Source organism: Acomys minous (genome assembly GCF_964271855.1).
Source record: "Acomys minous genome assembly, chromosome: 1".
NCBI classification, from domain to species: Eukaryota; Metazoa; Chordata; class Mammalia; order Rodentia; family Muridae; genus Acomys; species Acomys minous.
In genome coordinates this window covers 149,655,318-149,677,913 of record NC_140483.1, presented here as the reverse complement: position 1 = coordinate 149,677,913, position 22,596 = coordinate 149,655,318, and the positions used below count along the sequence as shown (strand labels likewise).

Below are 22,596 nucleotides of genomic sequence, written 5' to 3'. Positions count from 1 at the left end.
ATAAAGAATAAAGATGAGTTTCATCCACTTTAAGGTTTATTCTAGAACTTTCTAAGATACTTTGTTTTCAACATTAGAAGTAGATCACACAGGGACACTGAAAGAACAATAACATGAATACCTAAGAGAAGAATGATGCCTCCATAGTAAAAAATGGCTTGCAGAAAGCAACAGAGTACAACAGCCACACATAAGAACTATGGTCAGTGATATAATAATAATAATAATAATAATAATAATAATAATAATAACAACAACAACAACAACAATAACAATAACAATAATATCAAGAGATTAAGCTTTATCAGACAAGTGAGTTTAGTGTAGAATTACCTGATAAATCCTCTGCAATCACAAACTCATCCTTTATAGAAGAAAACTCCACCTCTGTCTGATTACCAGCATTCACGGACCCAGAGAGTGGCTCATCATCATTGTCCTCGGCAACATCAGTCGGCTGCAAGAACGCTGTATGGACATCCTGGATGTGTGCCTTGAGATCTTCGTAAGACGGGGCCCGGAAGTCACAGCCATCGCACTGAAGCACCTCCATGGTCAGGGGCTACCCTCTCACATCAGGAACCTGAGGCAGAAGTCAGAACAAAGCACCATGAGGGATGTGCTCCCCACAAACCCTGAGCGGCTACAGATCCGCTAATGGAATAAACCCCAACATCAGTACATTTCTCCTGGTCCTCCTTGCCAACTCGAACACTGGCCAAAGAAAGGCAATCGGATAGAATAGAGACAAAGTCCTTGACTTCCTAACTTCAAAGGAAAGAACATGGATAAATGTTTTCTGGTTTGATAGATCTTCAAATGCCATCTGTCAAGGAAACATTAATACTTCAAAAGTTTGTGCATTTGTTGGGTTTCTCCACTACATTCAGAATTCTAGGTAACTTAATATTGATTCTGATTTCTTTTTGGACTTCTTCCTTTTTAAACTAGAGTCTTCTTAGAAGGAAGGAGGACATTAGTCCCCAGCAAAGGGCAGGGAAATCTCATTTTTAAAATCCATTCCCGTACTATTGCATTAGTGCTTTAACACCCAATGGTAGAATAGGATTGGCTCTTGGAAATGGCTCCAGCTTTTAGTGTTGCTTTTATTATTTTAATATCTTTATTGATACTGGGGTTCGTATCTTTCCTTCTTTCCCCAAAAAGCATAGCTTTTTTTTTTCTCCATGAAGTAAGTGGTTATTTGCTCTTTTACTACCTACCAATTAAAACCTAACAGCTCTCCAGTCTAATTAGGTCATAAAATATTTCTCATGAGATTTTCAAGCAAGCAACTTTAGATGACAATACAGGCTCTGGTTTAAGATTGTACCTGGGCCTGTCGATTTACATTGAGACCAGAGAATCTAGTAGTTGTGAAGAAGGCCTTCTGAGTGAGGGCTTTCCCTTTTCCCACTTATCTCTTTTACAAGCGTGAAATGCATGCTTGGATGCAAAACTGTAGGGAAAAAAAAAATCAACCTATGAGCCTGGTGTAGAATAAAGCAAAGCATGGCCCATCTGCCTTGCTCTGTAATTCACCGTGTGACTGAAATCTATGAAAAGCTTCCTGCTAGCTCAAAGCAGGGTGTCACCATGAGGAAGAAGTCAAGAGCACACTGGGAAGGTGTGGCCCTCCCTAGCTCCCTATATACCCTGCAAGGAGATACCCAGTTACCATTTGTAAGTTACTCCATGAAGCACCCCACAACCCTACTAGGCCACTGCAATCTAGAACCAAGTGTCTAAGAACTCAAGTTGCTGCCAGACAGATCTTTGTACGATGCAATTGTCTATGCCCCTCTTATAAAAGATGTGTGATTTCTGCTGGAGGAACAAAGTCCCGTCCTAATGTGTCAGTGGAATACGAGGAGCAGGGTGTAAGGATTTTCTATGAAAGACTGCTCTTGCTGGTAGCCTGCTAAAATACGTTCTGGCCAAGCCCAGCTCTGGAGAGAGCTTTGTGGAGTGAGACACAGCTATATCTCACCTCCTCTTCTCCCAGCAATTTATCCTGTTTCAATAAACATTGAACTGGGCACCAGAGTCCTTTCAGCTAACTAAGTCTCAATATTCCAGATACACAAGCTTCCGATGTCCCAGCACCAGCCCAAATTGTGTGGAAGAGGTTGCTATCAGCTCTGGATCAAATTACAGCAGTCACTGTGCCCCACCCCACTTCTCCTTTCGCACAGTCCATTAGACCTGAAAACAAATTTTTCCATGGTGCAGACGACTCCTGCATTTAGAACACTTCACAGGAAAAAAAAAAAAAAAAAAGCAGATCATCCAATGCGCACGCCCCATCCCCCCAAGCTTAGTCCTTTCATCTCAGCCAAGCAAGCCACAGCTCTGCTGAACGCGTTGCTCACACTTTCAGGAGATAGGAGCTTCTGCGTCACTGGAGCTCTAAGCCTCACTAAGCTGCCCTAGTCCTCTGAGCTGGAGGAGCAGCCATTTTAGCTCAGAGCCTCTCCTCCGTGCACAACATGGCTTCTCTTGGATTCTGCTAGGCTGACAATCACAAGCGAACGCTACAAGGGCAGGCTGGGCTCCTCCTAAGCTCTTCTCTTCCCAACAAAGAATTAACTGTTTTCAGTTCTTCCCCGAAAAGCAGCACCTTTCTCCTCCTCAAATGTCATTCACCAAGATCTCCAAAGGTTCTTTTATTCCATGATTGATAGGCTGGTTCGCTAGTCCCAGCAGAGCACTGGTTAGACCAGGACGTCCCTGGACCAGATCCTGTTCTGCAGCAGGATTTGGGGGTGTCCTGGAGAGGGGACCTCCAGAACGCCTTGGCTTCTTGGGAGTCGTCCTTCCACACACAGAAGACATACCATCTGAGGCTGCAAGCCAGATTCCAAAGTCTAATGACCTTTGTTAATCACCAGCCAGTCTGTCTGCATCAGCAGACCCTGCCAAAAGACACACCCTTCGACACAAAGGCTGTAGCTATTCCTTTTAAAAGAGGTTCTGTGAAAGCTCCATTGTGTAGCTCAGAGGAAAACAAAATCCCTTCCCTTCAAAACTTCAACCCTTTAGAAATAATGCAACAAAAGGCTTTCTGCTGTGTCTCTCTTGGAGACTTTGAGCCTGGTTTGCACACAACGTTCACAAAAATAAAATAAAATTAAATTAAATTAAAAAAAAAAAAGGTCCATGCTTGCACAAGGAGAGAAGGGCATTAAGGCAGTCCACCTAGAGATGATGTTTTCTCCAGACACTTCTGTAATATCTTGGTGTCTTCTGAAGCTGTTATCTATCAAGGATGCAAACACTAACAGTCTCCTTGTTCTGCTACAAAGGAGATTAAAGGGTTATGAGATCAGAAGGGGGGGAAAAAAGAGCCACTGATTTGGAAAAAGAAGAGATGATGAAAGTGATTTTCTAATGGGTTCTAGCTTTAATGTTGTTGCAATCTTGACCTCAAAAATAGCCCAGAGCCTTCGAAGAGGTTAATCTTCAGGCAGCTGATACAACTGCCAGCAGGTACAGCTGAGTGGCTTGCAGTCGGATGTCTGCACCAACACTGAAATGCGAAGGTAGCCTACTTTGAAAGCCATTTTGTCTTTGTGTACATGGCTCTCCTGAAGATGCTGACAGAAGAAGAAAACAGAAAATGCTGGCATGGCACAAACAAGCTGAGAAACTTGATATATTTATGAGACTGTCGAAGTACACACAGGCAAAGAGCAGGCGCAGGAGGGGGAAGAGGAGGAGAAGGAGGAGGAGGAGGAGGAGAAGGAGGAGGAGGAGGAGAAGGAGGAGGAGAAGGAGGAGGAGGAGGAGAAGGAGGCGGAGGAGGAGGAAAGAATCACCACTAAGCAAACTGGATGTGGCCATGACCCGTTCATCCATCAATCAGAAAGGAGGAGGGTGGAATCCTTAAGAAGCCAACAACATGAGAAGAAGATGAGGTACGAAAGCCTGTACCTTCGACTACTTCATTGACTCAGAAGAGCCACAGCTGTAGGAGGCTAGGGCAAAGAGTGTCTGCTGTAAAATTTAAAGTGGGAAGCCTCGCTCTCATATTTACCTCATTTAATAATGCCCGTGATTATGAGATTAACAAGCTTTTTCTCACTTAACAAACTAGCCCAATCAAGAAGAGGGATGGAAGTTTGTGAACTAGGTGCAAAGAAATGTTCTCTTTAAGGCCAGGAGAGCAATATATAAGCCAAACAGACATCTTCATGTTCTACAACCTGCCCCGCCCAGGGCCATAGCTCCAGGCCCCTCAAGGCCTAATGCGCTTCTTCTTTCAGATAGCTCCACTTCTAATGCTATGACCTTAAGTGAACAGGAAACCCTTAAACTATCCTAAACTCTCCCTCAAACTCTGTTTAATGAATGGCTTCTTCACGGAGAACTTAGAGTCTATGAGTCCAAAGTGTGGTGTTTGGATGAGCAACTTCCAAGCCCGTTGTCTGTGTTTAGCAATGTCTTGAGGACACACTCAGTGTCCAGAGTCTATGGCTGAGACCTGAAACTACACTGTAATGAGGAAAGGCACAGCATGGACACAGCCTGCCCTTTCTCAACCACAACATCAATTTGCATTGATTCTGTTGGCCACACACTGTGCAAGTGTGTGCACTTGCAAGTGCAAGGAACTTCAGGGCCCATTGGGCCTCGGGTTTCCTTCTGGGGAGGAGAAAGTTGTCAAAACACATCTTCACTGTGTATCCTTGCAAGCTCACGTGTCCCTGCAAAGGGGGAAGTGTCCTTGCTGCTTCGCAGCCTTCTTACAAGGCTGCCACTTTCAACCCTTGTCCAGGTCAGCTTGGCAAACACTTCTCTTCTAGCTTGCTAGCCAAGAGCCTAAGGTGGTCCTGAGTCAAAGTCCAACTGTCTTTAGGAAGTGAGCAAACAAACACACCCAGGCCCTGCCTGTCTAATCTGTCCTCTGGCCACAGGGCTGCAGATCAGAAAAGAAGCTGTGATGCCCCACAGCCATGTGATTAAGTTGCAACTAATTATAACCTTCAAAGCCTTTGAGAACCAGATCCAGATATACCAAAAGGTGCTTTTCTTCTGTCCACTCCAGAAACCTACTTTCATTTCTAAGACACTGACCTCCCCAGATCTCCTCAGTCACAATTCTAATGAAGGGCTTGAGTTAGCACATGCTACTTGGTCTTCTTGCTTTTCTAACTTTCCTTTTAGTAGAAATACGAATTATCCAAGGGGAAGATGGATAACAGAATGAACGCATAAACATTACAACAGTCTGACCAGAAAAAACACAAAATCAGCAATCTAACCACCATCCTGAAAAATTGTATTTACAGGTCAGAGGCTATTCATACAATGAGGTCAACAGGTTATGAGATGAATTAGGCTGTTATTTCTAGTAACAAGCCCAGAACCTAAGAATAAGATGCAGAAGTCAAATACTGATAAACTTGTAAATTCAGTGTTGTTATTCTTGGCAAAGAGGGGTGTTTTGTATCTTTATTAATCATTCGCTCTTGTCGTGGCCAAAGTGAAAGTTACTCTTATTTTAAAACCATTTAAGGACTCTTTCTCAGCAGTACTTAATTGGGAATTTGAAGTGGTATACCAGAAACAGCAGTGAAAGGATGCAATTACAAATATAAATGTAGATTATATAAGCATGCAATATATATGAGTATGCGTATGTGAACTAGAAACTTTTGTTGGTTTAACTTGATCTCTGACAGAGATCTATATCTCCAAGTTCAGCAAGACCTAGGACAGTCTTGCTCTCAGTCTGTACAGCTGGTGTATGTACCGTTACTGCGTTAGTTAAGAAAATAACAACAAAGGATTCCAACTCCTGGCTACCTTCATTGATCCCACAGCATTTGGTAGTAGTATAGATCGTGGCTCAGCATGTGGTGTGTTCAAATGTCCTATCAAATGTTTATACAGTTTGCTACATGATCTAAGCAGTTCTGTGTGCTCTTGGCAATTCACCACATTAACGAAAGGTTTAACTTATCAGGAAGGATAAATAATTAAGGAATTCAGAAGGGAGACACAGCTGTTTCTTCAAAAGCAATTTTTCAGAGGAGAAAGGATTAATTTGCACTCACATATGTAACCCCTGATATGAAACTGAATTTAAAAAGTAGCAGGAAATGCCATGAGTCCAAATCCTGCCAATGCATGCAGCCTCTGGGGTACATGACCAGTCTTGTCTATCGGCAGGACTTTGTACACAAGCACAAAAGTCTAAAGCCAGCACTCTGTGGCCTAAAGACCTGGTCACCTTCTAGACAAGCATGGAGCTTCCACATTATCTCTTGTTTTAGGATTGCTCTGCTGAACAAGTTTTCAGTTGTTATAGAGCATGCCGGAGTATTTCCCAGCAAATGCCTATGGAGGTCATCATTAAAATGAGACGAGCATCACAAGATGTAATTAAAGGGGCTAAAACTGTCGGCTATGCATGCAAGAATTGATTCTGGGTAAGTAACCTGCTATGAAAGCAGGTAGTGAATGTCTCCTACAGAAAGGTACCATAGACCTGATGGAGGATTCGTGATTCCTTTGTAATGATATAAGGCTAATTGAGGCCAACTAGCCAATAGGCCGTCTGCCAACACTCCTGTCCTTAGAAAAGGAAGCCTGTGCTCTGAACAAGAAGATAAAAAGAGAGAAAGGACAAGAAAAGAAAGGGAGGAAGCTGAGTGGTATCTCAGGAGCTTTAGACTTCATTGTCTATGGAGGCAAGCCTCTAGTTCACCAGATAACTCTTAATTCTGAGACGTGTCCAGACCGTTTTCTTGAGATGTGGCTTAGAATCAAAATGGAGATGCCTCTCCCACAGTAAAATTCTCAATATGCAACCGGCGGGGGGAAAAAAAAGTCAGAGCCTGAGTCATCCTATTCTTTCAAATAATGGGACAACATTCTTGGCGTCAAATAAATACAATTAGAAGTGATATGGCCAGAAGGACTCCCTGAAATTCCATGGACCCACAGGAAAGTTCTTTGAAATCGTTGAAGCCATTCTTACCCTTGCATTTCAAACAAGAGAGAACTGATTTCTCTCTTCCAGAGCCAAATCTTACCCAAATGGCAGAGACAGGAAATCGCCGCCGTGTTCCTTTATAGACTCTTCAGAATGCTGGCTGGGTTTCTACAGGCACTTTCCACACTACAAGGACTCTCATTATAAAAATTGTAAAATTAAAGGGAAGTTGCAGATATGCTGCTGGGTCTTCATTATAGACTTGATTAAGATGCAGCGTAAGCAGAACCTGCAGTGAAAGGCATCTTCGACGTCGGGAAAGACCAAAAATTTGCATTGCCTCTTGCCTCATGGGCTTATCAACCCAATTGGACACAGATGTTCGCCGACATCCCAAACTACTCCTGGCTCCTAAGACCCAGTGAGTGACACACAATGACATAAACTCTCCATTCAAATTCCAATGAACAAATCAGAAACTGCCCCAATGTGTATCTATTATTATTCAAAGGCAACAATGCTGAATGGCTGCTGAACTGTGGAGTATTTAAGAAAGTTTTGTCTGAAGAACTTTTATTTGGGGAAGGCCCATGCTCTCAATCTAATCTCTTAGGAGATTTGTCCACTCACTGTTTGCTCAAAAATTTAGATGAGTTCATGTGTGACACAAGTGGAACAAAGGGCCATGAATGATAAAGACCACATTTTTTTCCCTATATGTGGAAAGTAAAGTTTATCTCAACTAGACAGAGCCTGAGAGGAGTATTGAGGATGAGGGGTGGAAAGAAGATGATTAATGGGTTGAATAGAGTTGCATAGATAAAACTGTGTGTGTGTGTGTGTGTGTGTGTGTGTGTGTAAATACAAGTTTCGGTGGCTGGAGAGATGGATCAGTAGATAAGAGCACTGGCTGTTTCAGAGGACACAGGTTCAATTCCCAGCATCTACATGGCAGCTCACATCTGTCTGTAACTCCAGTTCCAGAGCTTCTGGCACTCTCACATGACATACATTGAGGCAAAACACCATTAGACAAAAAAAAAAAATTATATATATATATCAAACTAGTTACTCTCTTCGCCTGAGAACTGTCCTGTCTACTTGAAAGTGTTAAGCCATGACACATTGACTCTTTCTGTCTGCTGTCTTTTACAGAACTACATGAAGCGTGGCAAACCATGGCTGCTCAGAGATGCAGGAAAGAAAAGGCTAAGCAGCACACCTTACGGAAAGGCAAACAGGTCTCCATGGTCCACAAACAAGGTTCAGCTCTTGTTCAAGGCATTATAGGATGGTTTATATACTGATCTTCTCTTGGTTTCTCAGAGCCCTTCAGTAGACTGCATTTCTTCCTTATCAAATTAGCAGGCTTTACCCTAAAAACCATAGTAGGTATTTACATGAGATTGTGAGTACCTAAAATGTGAGAGATTTGAGAATTATTTATTTATTTGTTTGGAGAAAGGGTCTCAGGTTGTTCTTAAACTCACTACACTACCTACATGAGGATGAGCTTTAAGTTTTGACCCTCCTGCCTCCACCTCCCTAGTGCTACAATTATACTTGTGGACCACCATTCTTTTGACTTCCAAAACCTAGGATTTTGTGCCTGGAAAACAAGCATTCTACCAACGAGCTGTTCCCTCATCCACTGAGAGGTTGTTTTCAACATCTAAGGAATGTTTATTCCGTTACAATTCTCACTATATTTTCACCATCAGTCTGCTCTGAGAAACTTCTGTCCCCCAAGCACTACACAGAAAGCTTAGACATTTGCCTGTCAACACATCTGCATGGACTTCAACACTAAGGTGCTCAGACACTTGGTCACACCCCACATGCCAAAAATCGTTAAAGATAAAACCCACTTCTGTCCAAAGAACTTAGGTATTCTGACTTATTCAGTATTGAGCCATAAGATAGATAGATAGTAGGGAGAGAGAGAAAGAGAGAGAGAGAGAGAGAGAGAGAGAGAGAGAGAGAGGGAGAGGGAGAAGGAGAGGGAGAGGGAGAGGGAGAGAGAGAGAGATGCCTGCAGAAATGCCTATCTAGCCAATTAAACAATTGTTCTCAGGACAATAAACCCAGAAAGTGGTAGTAGTGTGATGTCCCTGCCTGCCATCTTTACCTTGAACAAGTCTTTTGAGGCCCTTACTTTGATCATTTTGCTTAAAGAAGAGATTAGATCATGATATTCAACCTTTTTGCACAAGAGACATGTTTTACACAATTTCTCTATCATATTGGAAAAGCCACTTTGCTGATGACTTTTTATCATTTCCCTGTGGCTGCTTTCCTTCCATGCCATCTGTGCTCAAAGCCTCTGTCTTCCAAGGGTCTTTTCCTGACAACCCCATCTAATGTTAGTCATGACCATCCACCATGATGCTCTCTTGCCACAACTGTACACGCTCAGTTTCTCTCATGTTTCATTATTCCCTTCATTTCTGGCATGATCCCGGCTTTTCGGCCCCACTAGAACACACACCTGGAACAAAGTCTTTCAAGTGGCTTTCTTCCTTAACAAGCAAACCAACTGAGAACAGGTCTACGCTTGTTTTGCGCATCTGTCTAGTTCACATCGTTATCTTCAGTCCTGGGGACAGTTACTGAGTACAGATACACAGCAAATGTAAGCTGAACTGAAATGATGGAATGAGTAAATCAGAACTTCCAACTGACAGGAGTCTAACACACAACAAGATGACTGACTGGCCGTTAGATTCTGCAAACCCACGTCACAAAGCAGTGACACCAACTAGAGGAATTCTGCTCTTATCATCGCCAACATAAGGATCTAACAATGTCTGCATATAGTTTTAATAACACAACCCATGGGGGTGCTCCTGGCATCCAGTAGGCAGAGCTCAGGATGTTGCTAACGCCACTAGATGTGTACATAATAGGACCCAGAAGAAAGAATTATCTGATCTGTAGTGTCTGTATTGAGAGTGGAAACCATGTCCTTGTTGAGAGTGGAAACCATTTCCCAGGTTATTTTTAGTCTTCCCCTTTCAAGACCTTCCTGGGGTCACGGCTAGTTCATCTGGGTAACTAACAACTTCTCTCCCAGTTTCAAGATGTAAGACACTGAGGTCCAATTGATCCTAGCAGCCCTTTTCCTGATTTTGGTGACTTCTCCAAAAATCTTCCACGAAAAATCCAAGATAGAGGCCCATGACTATTCTACCCTTCCCTGGTGCTAAGATCCTTGCACTGTTGATGATCTGAATTTGGTAAAGGACCAATAATACTAGAAATGAGCAAGTATATGGTCTCAAACCAAAATTTCTATGGAAAACTCGATACAGACCTTCTTTCAAGGTGATAGGACACCATCAAAAATCACCCTTCAAATAACAAATAATTCTTTCCTTTTTTGTTCTTATATCTCTGGATCCTGGCCAGGTCTGGCTCTGATGGGTGTGAATGAATGACTATATGCATGCCTACTTTCCAAGAGAAAAATTAACAGTACTACAAACTCAAAGTAAGGTAACTAAAACTAGATGACGGATGGATAGGTGAATAGATAGATGACACATAGATGATAGGTAAAAACACCTCAGCCAAGAAAGCTAATGAAGTCACATCAGACAGACTAGGAACTCTGGAGCCTCTTATTAGAGATGTGTCTCTAGTAGCCTTGTGCCACCCTTAAGCTCATAGACTTACCCATAGCTACTCTGGAGACCACACAATCACTTTCCATCCAAAAAACTACTCTTATGTTCATCTACAAAGTGTTTTTTGGAATCCAGAAGAGCATCTCACCCCCTTGCATATGGAAACCATGTTTTTAGGGAGGGAAACATAGCACATTCATGTAGGAGCAGTTTCTCCTCCTGAACTAAAGCAATGTATGATCTGAACCTCCCTGAAGAATCTACTTTAAAAGCTGATTGATGTAGTAGACTTATCACCTTTAGTAGACAAGAAATATTAAGACGAGGTAGCCCAACCTGCTCCTACATCTTTATCTTTTAGAAAATAAACTGAAGTCCTAAGAAAAGTAGCATGTCCCAGACTTCTGTGAAAGGGGGCTTGGGGGTAGGGACTTTTGTAATCCACAACTTGAGGAAGGAAATCAGTAGTAAGGACATGCAGTTTATTAACAGCTATTCCCACTTCAAGGCCATGTTTATGCATTTCCAGGTCTTCTCAGTAGGAAGATGTGTTTCTCCCCCAGGAGGCAGATTCCATTGTCACTCCAGTGTCCCCTCTGCTTGGAATTCAAACTCAAGAGAAGAGGAAAGGTGCAAAAGGTGGTAAGTATTCCAGGAGCATCTTAGGCATGCCGGCGGTGTGTTCAGACTTTTGCAAAGTGCATTCGAGAGTCTGAAAGTTGCTGACAAAGGTATGAATAGAGGAGAGAGAGCTGTAACACTGAATTATCTTCCCTCAGACTCCAAGTTCATGGAAGCAGAGCAAGGTTCCGGGGAGTTTTCCAGCTGCCAAGTCCACCCTGTGAGAAACATCGTTTCATTTCTTATGGAAAATGTGCTCTGTTAACTGAAGTCACTGAAGAGCTTGGCTGAAAGAGCCTTAGGGACATCTGGAAATATCAGGGTCAGTTCCATGGAAGGCAGAAAGCAGAAGAGCAGTCAGAACACCTGGCAAGGAAGCCAGCTTCCCAGTGGCCTACCCACTGAGCAATTCAGACCATAGCATAGCTGATAACACTGCCAAACAAAGCACACATTTTCTCCTCAAACTCACTGCACCGTCAATAATAATTCTCCTCCTCCTCCTCCTCCTCCTCCTCCTCCTCCTCCTCCTCCTCCTCCTCCTCCTCCTCCTTCGAGGCAAGATTTCTCTGTGTAGCCCTGGCTGTACTGGAACTCAGTCTGTATACCAGGCTAGCCTCAAACTCAAATCAGCCTGCCTCTGTCTCCTGAATGCTAGGATTAAAGGCATGTACCACCTCCAATCAGTAGAATTATTTTTCCAAATTGACTAACATATTAACTTATCTTATCCCTCTTTCTAGTTTAAGGTTTGGTGTTCTTGTTTTTATTGTGACAGGGTCGGGCTATATGAACCTATGACTATCTAGGTATGCACTCTATAGCCCACACTGAGCTTGAACTCACAGCAGTCATTCTGCCACCTTCGCAGGTGCTGGAATTACAGATGTGTCACCAACCCCAGTTTACCTTTATCCTTTATTCTTTGACCTATCTACCTTAATTACTAGGGGATAAGATTTTCAAAGATTTTCTAAAAAGTTAAATACCTTCAAGAAATCTGAGACATCTACATATAATATTTTTTTACCTACTTTTTGAGGTTTGAAGTAATTAATTCCCATCCCTTAAAATGGTGGCTCTCAAAAGCTGGTCTGGGGAACAGCTGCAGGAACTGAACTAATAGGAATGCAAATTCTCAGGTAGCACCGTAGGCTTGAACCAGAAACCCTGTAGGTGAGCATTGACCTGTTGTGCGTTCTCAGATTCTACAATGCCCAGTTGTAAGATTGCGTTCCACTTTCCTCTGCAGTTGAGGCGGAGGCCTAGACCTCGGAGCAACCCCATTCTCTGCTGCACAGCAATCCTACTTTCAAAGCATATATAATACTCCAAGACCCGCGGGGCATAACATGACCAAGCCACCAAGGAGCAGAGATTTCCGGGGTGACCTGGAGGAATTCTTTGGGCCAGGGAAAATCCCCACAGCCAGGCCATTCACGTTCTCCAGCACAACAAATTTAGCAAGACAATGTAGCAACGGCTAGGTCTATGGAAATGAGAAGTGGGTGTTAACATTCTCTACAGGGAAAGGTGATTACACCAGACCCTCCCCAGAGACTTTACCTGCCACTTCCTCTGACCTCCAACTTCGCAGGGTTTTAAGGGGTGCTTAGAAGGAGGAAAGAGGTTGTCTTAGGGTGGCATTCCAGTGATTAAGGAGACTTTGATTCACTCAAGTTCCTGTAACTGTCCCTCAATAAAGACATTGGTTCCCTCAGCTGGACTTGTTTTGCTTTGACAAAGTCTTTCCTATTTGCAGCAAATGGGCGTTTCTTTACACTAATCCCAGGAAAAGTCAAAAGACAAATGCGATCGATTAAGTGAATATTAATTATACAGTTCTAAAGATCAGGTAAGAAGATCAATGCTGGCCAGTTTTTAACTTCTTTGCAGATCCAGCATAAGGGTTGATGAAGCATCTTCTAAGGACAACTCTTATCCTTAAAAGAATGGATGATATGAGAGATGCAGTTTGTGCTCCTTACAAGCTTTAGAATGGTCCATGACATGGTGCCCTTGGCATTTCTAAAGTAAGACATGGAAACCCATGGGAGGGTGGGGGTGGGGTGGGGGGAATCAGAGTATCTCTAAGAATTGAATAAAGCCTCCAGGAATTTATAATCTTCCATAAGAAAAGCTTTTGTGATGAATAAGACATCTCCACAAGACAAGTGGGGTTTTGTTGTTGTTGTTGTTGTTTTTAACTAACACTGCAATGCAAAGCTAAACTGTCAAAGGAAAATTGTAGAAAACACAAAGGTGTTTAGAAATTCTTCATTAGAAGAGTCTATGCCTTAATCCAGCCTAGTGGGAGGGGGGGTGGGGAGCAGGGCATTGCTGCTTCAAGTGAAGGCTTGAATAAGAAAAAATATAAAAAGAATGGGAAAGAGGCTTGAACTTTAAAATCAGAGGTTAGAGACAATTCATTAGCCATTCCCTGCCCAAAACACAACCAGGATTGCTTAGACTGCTTAAGGACTCCAGAAAAAACCAAATGTCCAGCTCCAGCCTCAGATTTAGAGGAGGACTGAGCTGCATTTAAGGAGATTTTATTACCCACAAAATTTAGGAGTGAGAGAAGGATCTTTTAAAAGTTCTAATAGTTATATCTCAGTCAATTTGGGGAAAGCATACTGAGGGAGCGTGATGAGGAAGAAATGGCAAGGAAAAGACCAATGAGCAATCTCGTCGGAAAGAACAGGACACACAAGAAACTTATATACAGCAATTAACAGAGAGCCGATGGAGGATGAGATCAAAGATGGGATGATAAGACATCGCAATGAGATGAAAGGGAGCTGGCAGTTGAAGAAAGAAACTGATGACACAAATAATACCACTGTAGAACTAATAAATATATTAAAGTTAGAAGAGGAACAATCCACAAACCAAAAACAAAGTTGATGATGTGGAAAAAACACTGCACGAAAGGCAGAGGAAAGGGACGAGCAGATGAAAGCAGGTAGGAAAGATGACAGATAAAGGCTGAGCGCAGAGATGCAATACACAGATGAAAGTATGCTGGAAGGCGACAGCGAAGCAAGACAAAACGCGCTCAGGTCTGGGGTAGAAAATAGTCAAGATGGCAGAGAGGCTGATGTTCCCGGAAAGAGTAATAGAAACTCGTCAGAATTGAGACATGCTGAGCAGGATTTCAAAGGGTGAGCAAGAAACACTAGTGGCATTGGGACACACACCAGAAATGCTAAGTGGCCTTGCCGTTGTGCACAGAGGGGTTTAACAATGGCCAACAGAGAAGCGGTGTCTACCCAGGCTTAAGAAAGAGAATTACAGAGGCAGGCGGATCGCTGTGAGTTCGAGGCCAGCCTGGTCTACAAAGTGAGTCCAGGACAGTCAAGGCTACACAGAGAAACCCTGTCTCAAAAAACAAAAAACAAAAGAAAAGAGAATTACGACCCGAGTAGTCAGTCCTCAACTAAAGTCCCAATCACGTACAAAAGTGATAAAAGTTAGAACAGAAAACAAAATCACACTCATTAATAACTCCTTCCAAGGAGCTACTCAAGGGATGGCAGAAATGGCTCAGCTTGCTCTTGCAAGGGCCAGAGCTGGGTTCCCAACACACAAACACCCACAGGCACCCTAGGGACCTGATCTCCCTGACCTCCTGGGCCCCTTGCACTCATGTGCACATACCCACAAGTAAACACATGGTTAGAAATGAGATAAAAGATTACTCAGTGATATATGGTACACGCAAACAAATGAAATTCAAAATCAAGATGTCAAGAGGGAATTCTCAAGTCAGTAGAAGCCGTGTGCACTGAGTCCACTTTTGACTACAATGAGATGACTTAATACTTGCAAACAAAATATAACCTTTTAGGTGAATGGTTATAGTAATAAGTGACCTCATAATAACCACCAAAATGTACACAAGGCAAAAAATATAATTCCCAAATATTTTACAAAATAGCAAGGAGGAGTGAAGAGGTTAACTATACTTGGCTGAATATTCTCTCTTTCTCTCTCTCCAATTTTTTTAGATAGGGTTTCGCTGTGTATCCTTGGCTGTCCTGGACTCATTGTGCAGATCAAGCTGGCCTTGAACTCACAGCTATCCACCTGCCTCTCCTTTCCGGAATGCTGGATTAAAGGCGTGTACCACCACACCTCGGTTGGCTGAATATCCTCAATTCATACATAGCATTGCATAAATAAGTAGCTGAAACCAGGACAGCCAAGATGGCACAGAGAAACCCTGGCTGGAAAAAAATTAAAATAAAAAATTGTAAAGGACCTGATAGTAAAGTTAATAAAACTACAAAAAGGGATAAAGCCATGGCACTGTTGGTAGAGTGCTTGCCTGGCATGCAGGAAACCCTACGTTTGGTTCCCCACACTGCGTATGATGTAGAATCAGAAGATCAGGTTCATTCGCCACTATGCAGGAATTTTGAGGTCAGCCTGGGGTACTGAAGTCCTGGCATTGAGAAGAAGAAGAGGAAGAAGAAGAAGAAGAAGAAGAAGAAGAAGAAGAAGAAGAAGAAGAAGAAGAAGAAGAAGAGGAAGAGGAAGAGGAAGAGGAAGAGGAAGAGGAAGAGGAAGAAGAAAAGTAAAATAAACAAGCAATTACAGCAAACTTCAAATTGAAATGTAGATGCAGTAAATAAAAGTAATTTTAATTAATAGTGAAATAAAAATGAATACATAACTTTCAGTTACCAGAAGGAAGAAATCAAAGACAGAGTGGATGGTACTGTAAACACGGAAGACAAAGGAGACACAACAGATATATGAAAGAGGATGCAGATGACTAGTGAGGTTCAAGTGTACATGTTCTATCTACCGTTGTGTGTGAACTGGGTCACCCCACCTTTGGAAAATGTCCCAGAATCGATGAATCTAAATCTTTAGTTGTGTTTTACTTATAGAACACATACATAGCCAAATGTAATGGCATGCATCAAGAAGAATACCAAGCAAAATAAAATAAGTAGAGGCCCTCAGTAGTATTACTCAAGGGTAAATTCAAGAAAGGACCTCTCTGGACGATAAAGACAAACACTTCATAGTGTTAAGAGCACATCCCACAATGAAGATTTATAATGAATAGAAATGAACTTAGAATGAATGTTTGTGCCACCTAACAGCACCAAATAGACACCAAAACAACAGCAACAGATACAAGAAATAGGCATAAGTACTTAATAGACTTAATCTAGAAAGACAACTAAGGATATAATTAATTGCACTAAAAAATTGAGTTACATTTCAAATTTTAGATCCTAGAATTAGAAAATGTACTTTTTTGTTCTTCGAGTATCTATTGGATATTTACAGAGGTTTCCAAGTGCCCATGGAGGCTTCTGAAAGTCCTTAATGCCCAAATTGAGAGATAATAAATTGCAAATAGAGACGAGAGTCTGTCGTTTCTATTTGCAGTGCAGTAAAGCTAGGGGGAAAAGAGGCAGATTTCCAAGCACCCGGGGAATTTTGTTTTTAATATTCTACTGAATAATTTCTCAGATAATCACAAAATCTGAACAGCAGACTGTAATTTTTAAAAGGGTACACATCTAAATGTGGAACTTGGCAAAAAAAAAAAGTTACTTAGAGGACGTTTTGTAGTTGCATCAAAGTATAAATTGATATGTAACAAGCCTGGGGGTGGAGCTCAGTTGATAGGGTGCATACATGCCTAGGATACACGAAGCCCTGGATTCAATCCCCAGTACCACATAAACAGATTTAGTGGCAGACACTCCCAGAACCTAGGATTAGGTTTGGGAATTCAAGATTTTCCTTAGCTACATAAGACTTTGTCTCGTAATATGAAAATAAGTTTAAAAAGAAGAAGTAACATTTCTTAAAGCAAAACTATTATTAAATGTCCCAATTACTTAGCATGTAAAAAGGAAGGGGGCCTGAGGTGGAGGTGGGCATCAGAAATCAAAATCCTAACCAGGTGTGCTGGTGTACACCTATCCCAGCAGATGCAGGGACCGCTGCAAGTTAGAGGCCAACCAGGGCTATGTAGTGAGTGAGACCCTGTCTAAAATACAAAATACCAAAAATCAACTATTACCAAGACTTAATAAGTGCATCATGTAAACACACACACACATAAAACTAAATAAAATTAAATTAAAACAAAGGATAGGCTAATTAAAAATAAAGGGGCAGAACAAAGCATAAAGACAGAAGACTAGGGTTAAAAGTACAAATGCAAAGTGCTTTATCACTTTAAGTTATAATGTTTAACTTGTAGCAACTTGTTGATCTAATATAATAAATAATTGTCTGGAAGCTCAGAGATTACCTAAATTAATTGACAAAGGGACACCCTACTTCTGCCAATCTCCTGTCGATGACACAGACACACACACACACACACACACACACACACACACACACACACACACACACACGAATACTAGGAACAACTGAAACGTTTATGCAACAAGGCTTAAGAAACTTTTTAAGATTAAGAAATCACTAAACCAGATTCTTTTCAAACTGGTTAGCCTCCTGCCAAGATCCTGACCACTTTAACACAGCCCTCAAAACTCAAAGTTTCAAGTGACAATGGTGGCTAGATAAGGACCAGGTATGGCGGCCCCAGGTCAGCAGCCCTAGCAGAGGTAGGCGGGTGGATCCTGGAGGTTTGAGGCTAGTCTCATCTACATAGTGAATTTCCGGCCGGCTGGCCCTTTATAGTGAGACTCCACCTTCAAAAACAACAATGGAGACCTGGTGGCACTCTGAGGAAGGACAGCAGGCTACCAAGAAGAGACTTGATACCCTATGAGCATATACAAGGGGAGGAGGTCCCCCTCAGGGACAGTCATAGGGGAGGGGAGTGAGGGGAAAATGGGAGGGAGGGAGGAATGGGAGGATACAAGGGATGGGATAACCATTGAGATGTAATATGAATAAATTAATTTAAAAAACAAATTAGAAAAAACAAAACAAACAAACAACAACAACAACAAAAGGCCAGCCAGTGCTTCTTCCAAATACTGAGGCAAACATTCAAAAGAATATCTGGGTATGCATTAAAGGACGACCGTTCCATAATGACATAGGATAAAGATACCATAATAAAGAGGCTAGTGTTTCAATACAGTCAGTCCACCAAAGCTATCTGAAATCATGAAAAGACAAAAAGCAGACTCATCAATACAGAAAAAGCTGACGACACTTGAAACATGGAGGTAAACTCAGCACCACACTTAATAACTACGGTAGAAAACCTGTTACTGCTAAAACTTGAAAATTTCAGGTCAAAATCCAGACAAGTGATCAGACTATGGTGGCCTATGCCAGAACTAGGGAAGCAGATGGGTCAACGTCTTGCTAAGCAGAGATTTTTGAGGTTATTGAGGGCTCCGGGGATCCATTCTCCAGGGGGAAAAAAAGAAAGAAAGAAAAGAAAAAACAGATGAAAGGAACCAGATAAGAATTCAGCCTCAGCTGGGCTGCATGTTGTGGAAATGCTGGCCAATACATTTGTATATGAAAACAGCCAAAAGCTGGCCATGGTGCTACACACCTTTAAACTCAGGCAGAGGTAGGTGACTCTTTGGGAGTTCGAAGCCACCCCTGATCTATGAAGTGAGTCCAGAACAGCCAGCACGACACAGAGAAACCCTGTCTCAAAAACCACCCAACCAAACAACAACAAAAACCAACCCTCCCCAACCACCCCCAAAGAAAAGAAAACAGAATGTTAAGTGGGGAGGGGGAGCAAGGGGCCCTGGGGGCAGGGATGATTACCTAGATTTAGTCCCAGGAAATGACACTTCTGCGAAATGAGTTGAAGAACTGTTTACATTTGGTAAGAAGACTGGTTGGAATCTCAACTCCTTGTTTCAAGTTTCTCCTCCCACAGTCACCTTGCATTCCTTTGGCTACTTGCGCCTCCCAGTCCTTAAGGGCAGCTTTATCTCAGAGAATCTGTAGGCCTGGATTTTACCACCCTAGCCTTAGGACCTGGGGAAGATTTTCAGTGAATACCTGTTTAGCCTCCTCTCTGACAAAGGGTCACTACCATCCATTTAAAAAGCCTTTAATTTCCTTAGAAGAAGCAGCTTCCTTCTAGTTCCATCTTAAAGAGATTTAAAGCAGTAGGAGGAACACTGGCCAGGCACTCACAGCCCATTTGTTTTTCTCTTGCCTAGAACAGTGTAAATGAGAATTTTCCTTCAAATTGGCTTTGCATAGCCTTCAATTGGTGTCTCTGCAGATTCACCCAGTAATCCAGATGTTTACAGAGCTAAGTCTGCCTTCCGCTGGGCGCTGTCTGATTTTGAAAGAGGCATCCGTCTTCAATGGGTCTTTGCCTGAACCTCTAGGCACTGCCCTCCTTTACCCTTCCATACACTCCTCTTTCCCATCTCAGACTGACTAAGGACCTTACTGCTCCACCTAGACGTCCCTGAGTGTAGACTGAGAACCCTTGCCTCAGACCTCACCTCATAAGCTATAAACTGGAAGTTCTCCAAATCTCTGTTATGTAAAGAGACCCATGACCCATGTGTCACAGGGCTGTTGTACAAAAAACCAAAATAAAATAAAATAAAATGATCTAGAGAAAGAACCTTAGTTAGCATCGTTCTCTGGCATAAGCAAAGACTTAATTAAAACGGCCATGCACTTTATTATTATTGTTGTTGTTGTTGTTGTTGTTAATTTTTTGGTTTTTCCAGACAGGGTTTCTCTGTGTAACCTTGGCTGTCCTGGACTCACTTTTGTAGACCAGGCTGGCCTCGAACCCACAGCAATCCGCCTGCCTCTGCCTCCCAAGTGCTGGGATTTAAGGCATGCGCCACCACGCCCGGCAAACTTTTTCTTTTTTATAACAAATGGCTTTTTTGCTCCTTGGACTCCAGTCTTCCACACCTGTTTTTTTCTAACTGCCGGGGTCAGGAGCAACCTTCTTAGGAAGAACGATCGGATAGTCTGACTTCAACCCCTTCCTAAAGCACCATTTATTGAGGTACGCTCCATCAAAGCCCACATTTTCCTTTAAATAACTCCCGACCCTGGCTGGACACCTGTAACTCTCTGCCCTCAGCAGTTGCCCCAGCACCATCAGTTTGCAGACTCAGTTTGGAGCAGAGCCTCTCAATTGCAGCACTGCCAGATCACTTCATTTGAGGGTTCCCTGAGCCCTGAGGACTCAGATGCTATCTACTCACCAGAGGCCAGGAGCGATCTATATCTGAGCCAGGAATAATAACCCATCATTACTTCTACTGGTCTCCCAAAACCACCACAAGATGCCCCTAATAGGGCAAAGTTATTTTCAGTTGAGTACCTTCCCCCCACACACAGTGACTTTCCTAGTACCCCAAAAGCTCATCCTGACTCTCACAAACATTTTCCACACAGCATCATGCAAGCTGTTGAAACCCAGGTCTAGCTGCTCTCTAGAACCTTCTGTTCCTCCATTGTGTGGAAATGAGTGCTAGAGTTTGGTCGTAGGCTTAAGGATAAATGTTAAATCCACTTAAGGATAAAAGGAAGAAAAAAAAACACTAAACATGAACTTTGGTTTCAAGGGAACTTCTTTCTAAAGATACATAAGTGCTGGGGAAGGCTCCTAGCACATTAAAACTGACAGGCTGTGTTTTTGTGTGTCTGGAGGGGATGTGGAGGGTGGGGACAGAGTGGAGCAGCAAGACCGGGTCCCATCTGGTCATGAATCAGAGGCCTAGTGGCTGGAGGCTATTCCAGGGCAGATCAGTAAAGCCTTTCTGAGGCCTTGTTCCCTGTTCTCAAGGACAAACCATGTCCCTCCCTCCTTTCAATGCCACCCTTGTCTAAAGCCTGGAGACACATTTGGCAGTGTGGGCCTTAATGATATGTTTCTACCTCTGTGCTCCTTTTCCTCTATCTCTCTGCTGCTTATACGGCTCCTGCCTCCAGCCATGGCATTTCAGACAAAGGGTGTCCTCACAAAACAGAACTTTCACTCATAAAACATGACCAAATTCCAGGAGACTAGTGTATTTGGAGGACAGGAATCATCAGGGGCTGAAAAGAACTAGTGACAGTTTATTTCTGCAGAATCACTCAAGACACTCAGTCCTTACAAGAGTCACATATTAAATTACGAATGAGGTCACTGATGGCCAGGGCTCAATGTAGGCAAAGCTCTGGTCACCATAGCTGAGGACCCCAAGCATCTAGCTGCTGCCTTCCAAAATCTTTACTTCTCCTTAAAGAATCTGTAAGCTGGAAAATACAACACATAGTCTTTTACTATTTAAAATACAATAATACATGCTAGTGTACAAGTAATTTGAAGACACAGGCCCCCAAGCCCTGAATAGCGAGGTCGGCTTCAGCATGGAGTTGAGAAGTACTTTCACTTTGTCCAAATTTCAGCTCCTTTTAATGTTTGTCATTTTTTATTAGTGTGTGGGTTTTACAAGCTGGAAAACCTTTTTAACATTTAAGTGTTTTCAATAAGAACTAAGAAAACAAGCTAACCCGTCTCTCTTAAAAAAAAAAAAAAAAAAGATGTTCCAGGTCCACAAATGGCTGGCCACATTTTAGGGAATGTGGGTGCCTGTAATCACTTTGGTGTTTAAATACTTTATGAGTTCACACAATAACGAGGTCATGTGACCAAAATGGCACAGCCAAGACTGACCACAGAACACTAACTGCCTATTAGCAGATGAGCCAACTTTGTGCTCTGCTAGCAGGCGTCATAAACTTCAACCCACATCAGATGCGCCTCATAAGATAGACAGGGGCGGGGCGCAGAGGGAACACACATTTGAACTTCCAGTTTCCCCTGTCAGTGGACTCCAGTGATCAACCTTCTGTTTTCCTTCCATCATGCATAAGGGAGGGCACAGACTCTGTTCTGGTGGGACCATATTCTTTACCATCTCCCGCAAACCACATAGACGCACCTTATGATGTCTCTCCAGGGAATCTGAGAAGCAATATTACCCTCTGAAGATATGTAGGACAGCAGGCACGCTCACCTCATCCCACAGCGAGATCCTGAGATCAAGATGGGAAATCTGAGCCTCAATGAGGTAAAGTCTGGCTTTGAAGTGTCTTGTCATTGCCAGGGCCCACCTCATCTCACATTTAGACTGGTGAAACGGCAATCTTTGACCCAGAGCTCTCTGCCTTCATTTAAAACAAAAATTATTTTCAACTGAGCCCAAACCAATAATTTATTGCTAAGCCGCCTTGAGCTAACATCATTCTTTTATGGAATATTTGTGTGACTATCAGAATGATTCTTGCCATAGGATTTTTAAAAAAAGAAAAGAAAAGAAGAAGTGATGAGGGAGACAAAGATGGCTTAAGGGGTGCCTTTTCTGATATGTAAGTTAAAATATAACAGGATCCAGCACTCAGGAGGCAGGGGCAGCCGGATCGCTGTGAGTTCGAGGCCAGCCTGGTCTACAAAGT

The 22,596-nt window shown here is 42.6% G+C and overlaps 1 protein-coding gene across 8 annotated transcripts in view; it reads right to left on the bottom strand.

Annotated features, from left to right (window-relative positions):
* Positions 1-22,596, bottom strand: part of ZNF462 (zinc finger protein 462) — a 139,512-nt gene that overhangs the window by 80,632 nt on the left and 36,284 nt on the right. For all 8 annotated transcript variants that reach the window (XM_084783100.1, XM_084783103.1, XM_084783104.1 and 5 more), the window contains exon 2: positions 334-583. In XM_084783100.1, coding sequence (XP_084639226.1) covers positions 334-553 — 220 coding nt within the window. In that variant the 5' untranslated portion in view covers positions 554-583. The remainder of the gene's footprint in view (positions 1-333; positions 584-22,596) is intronic.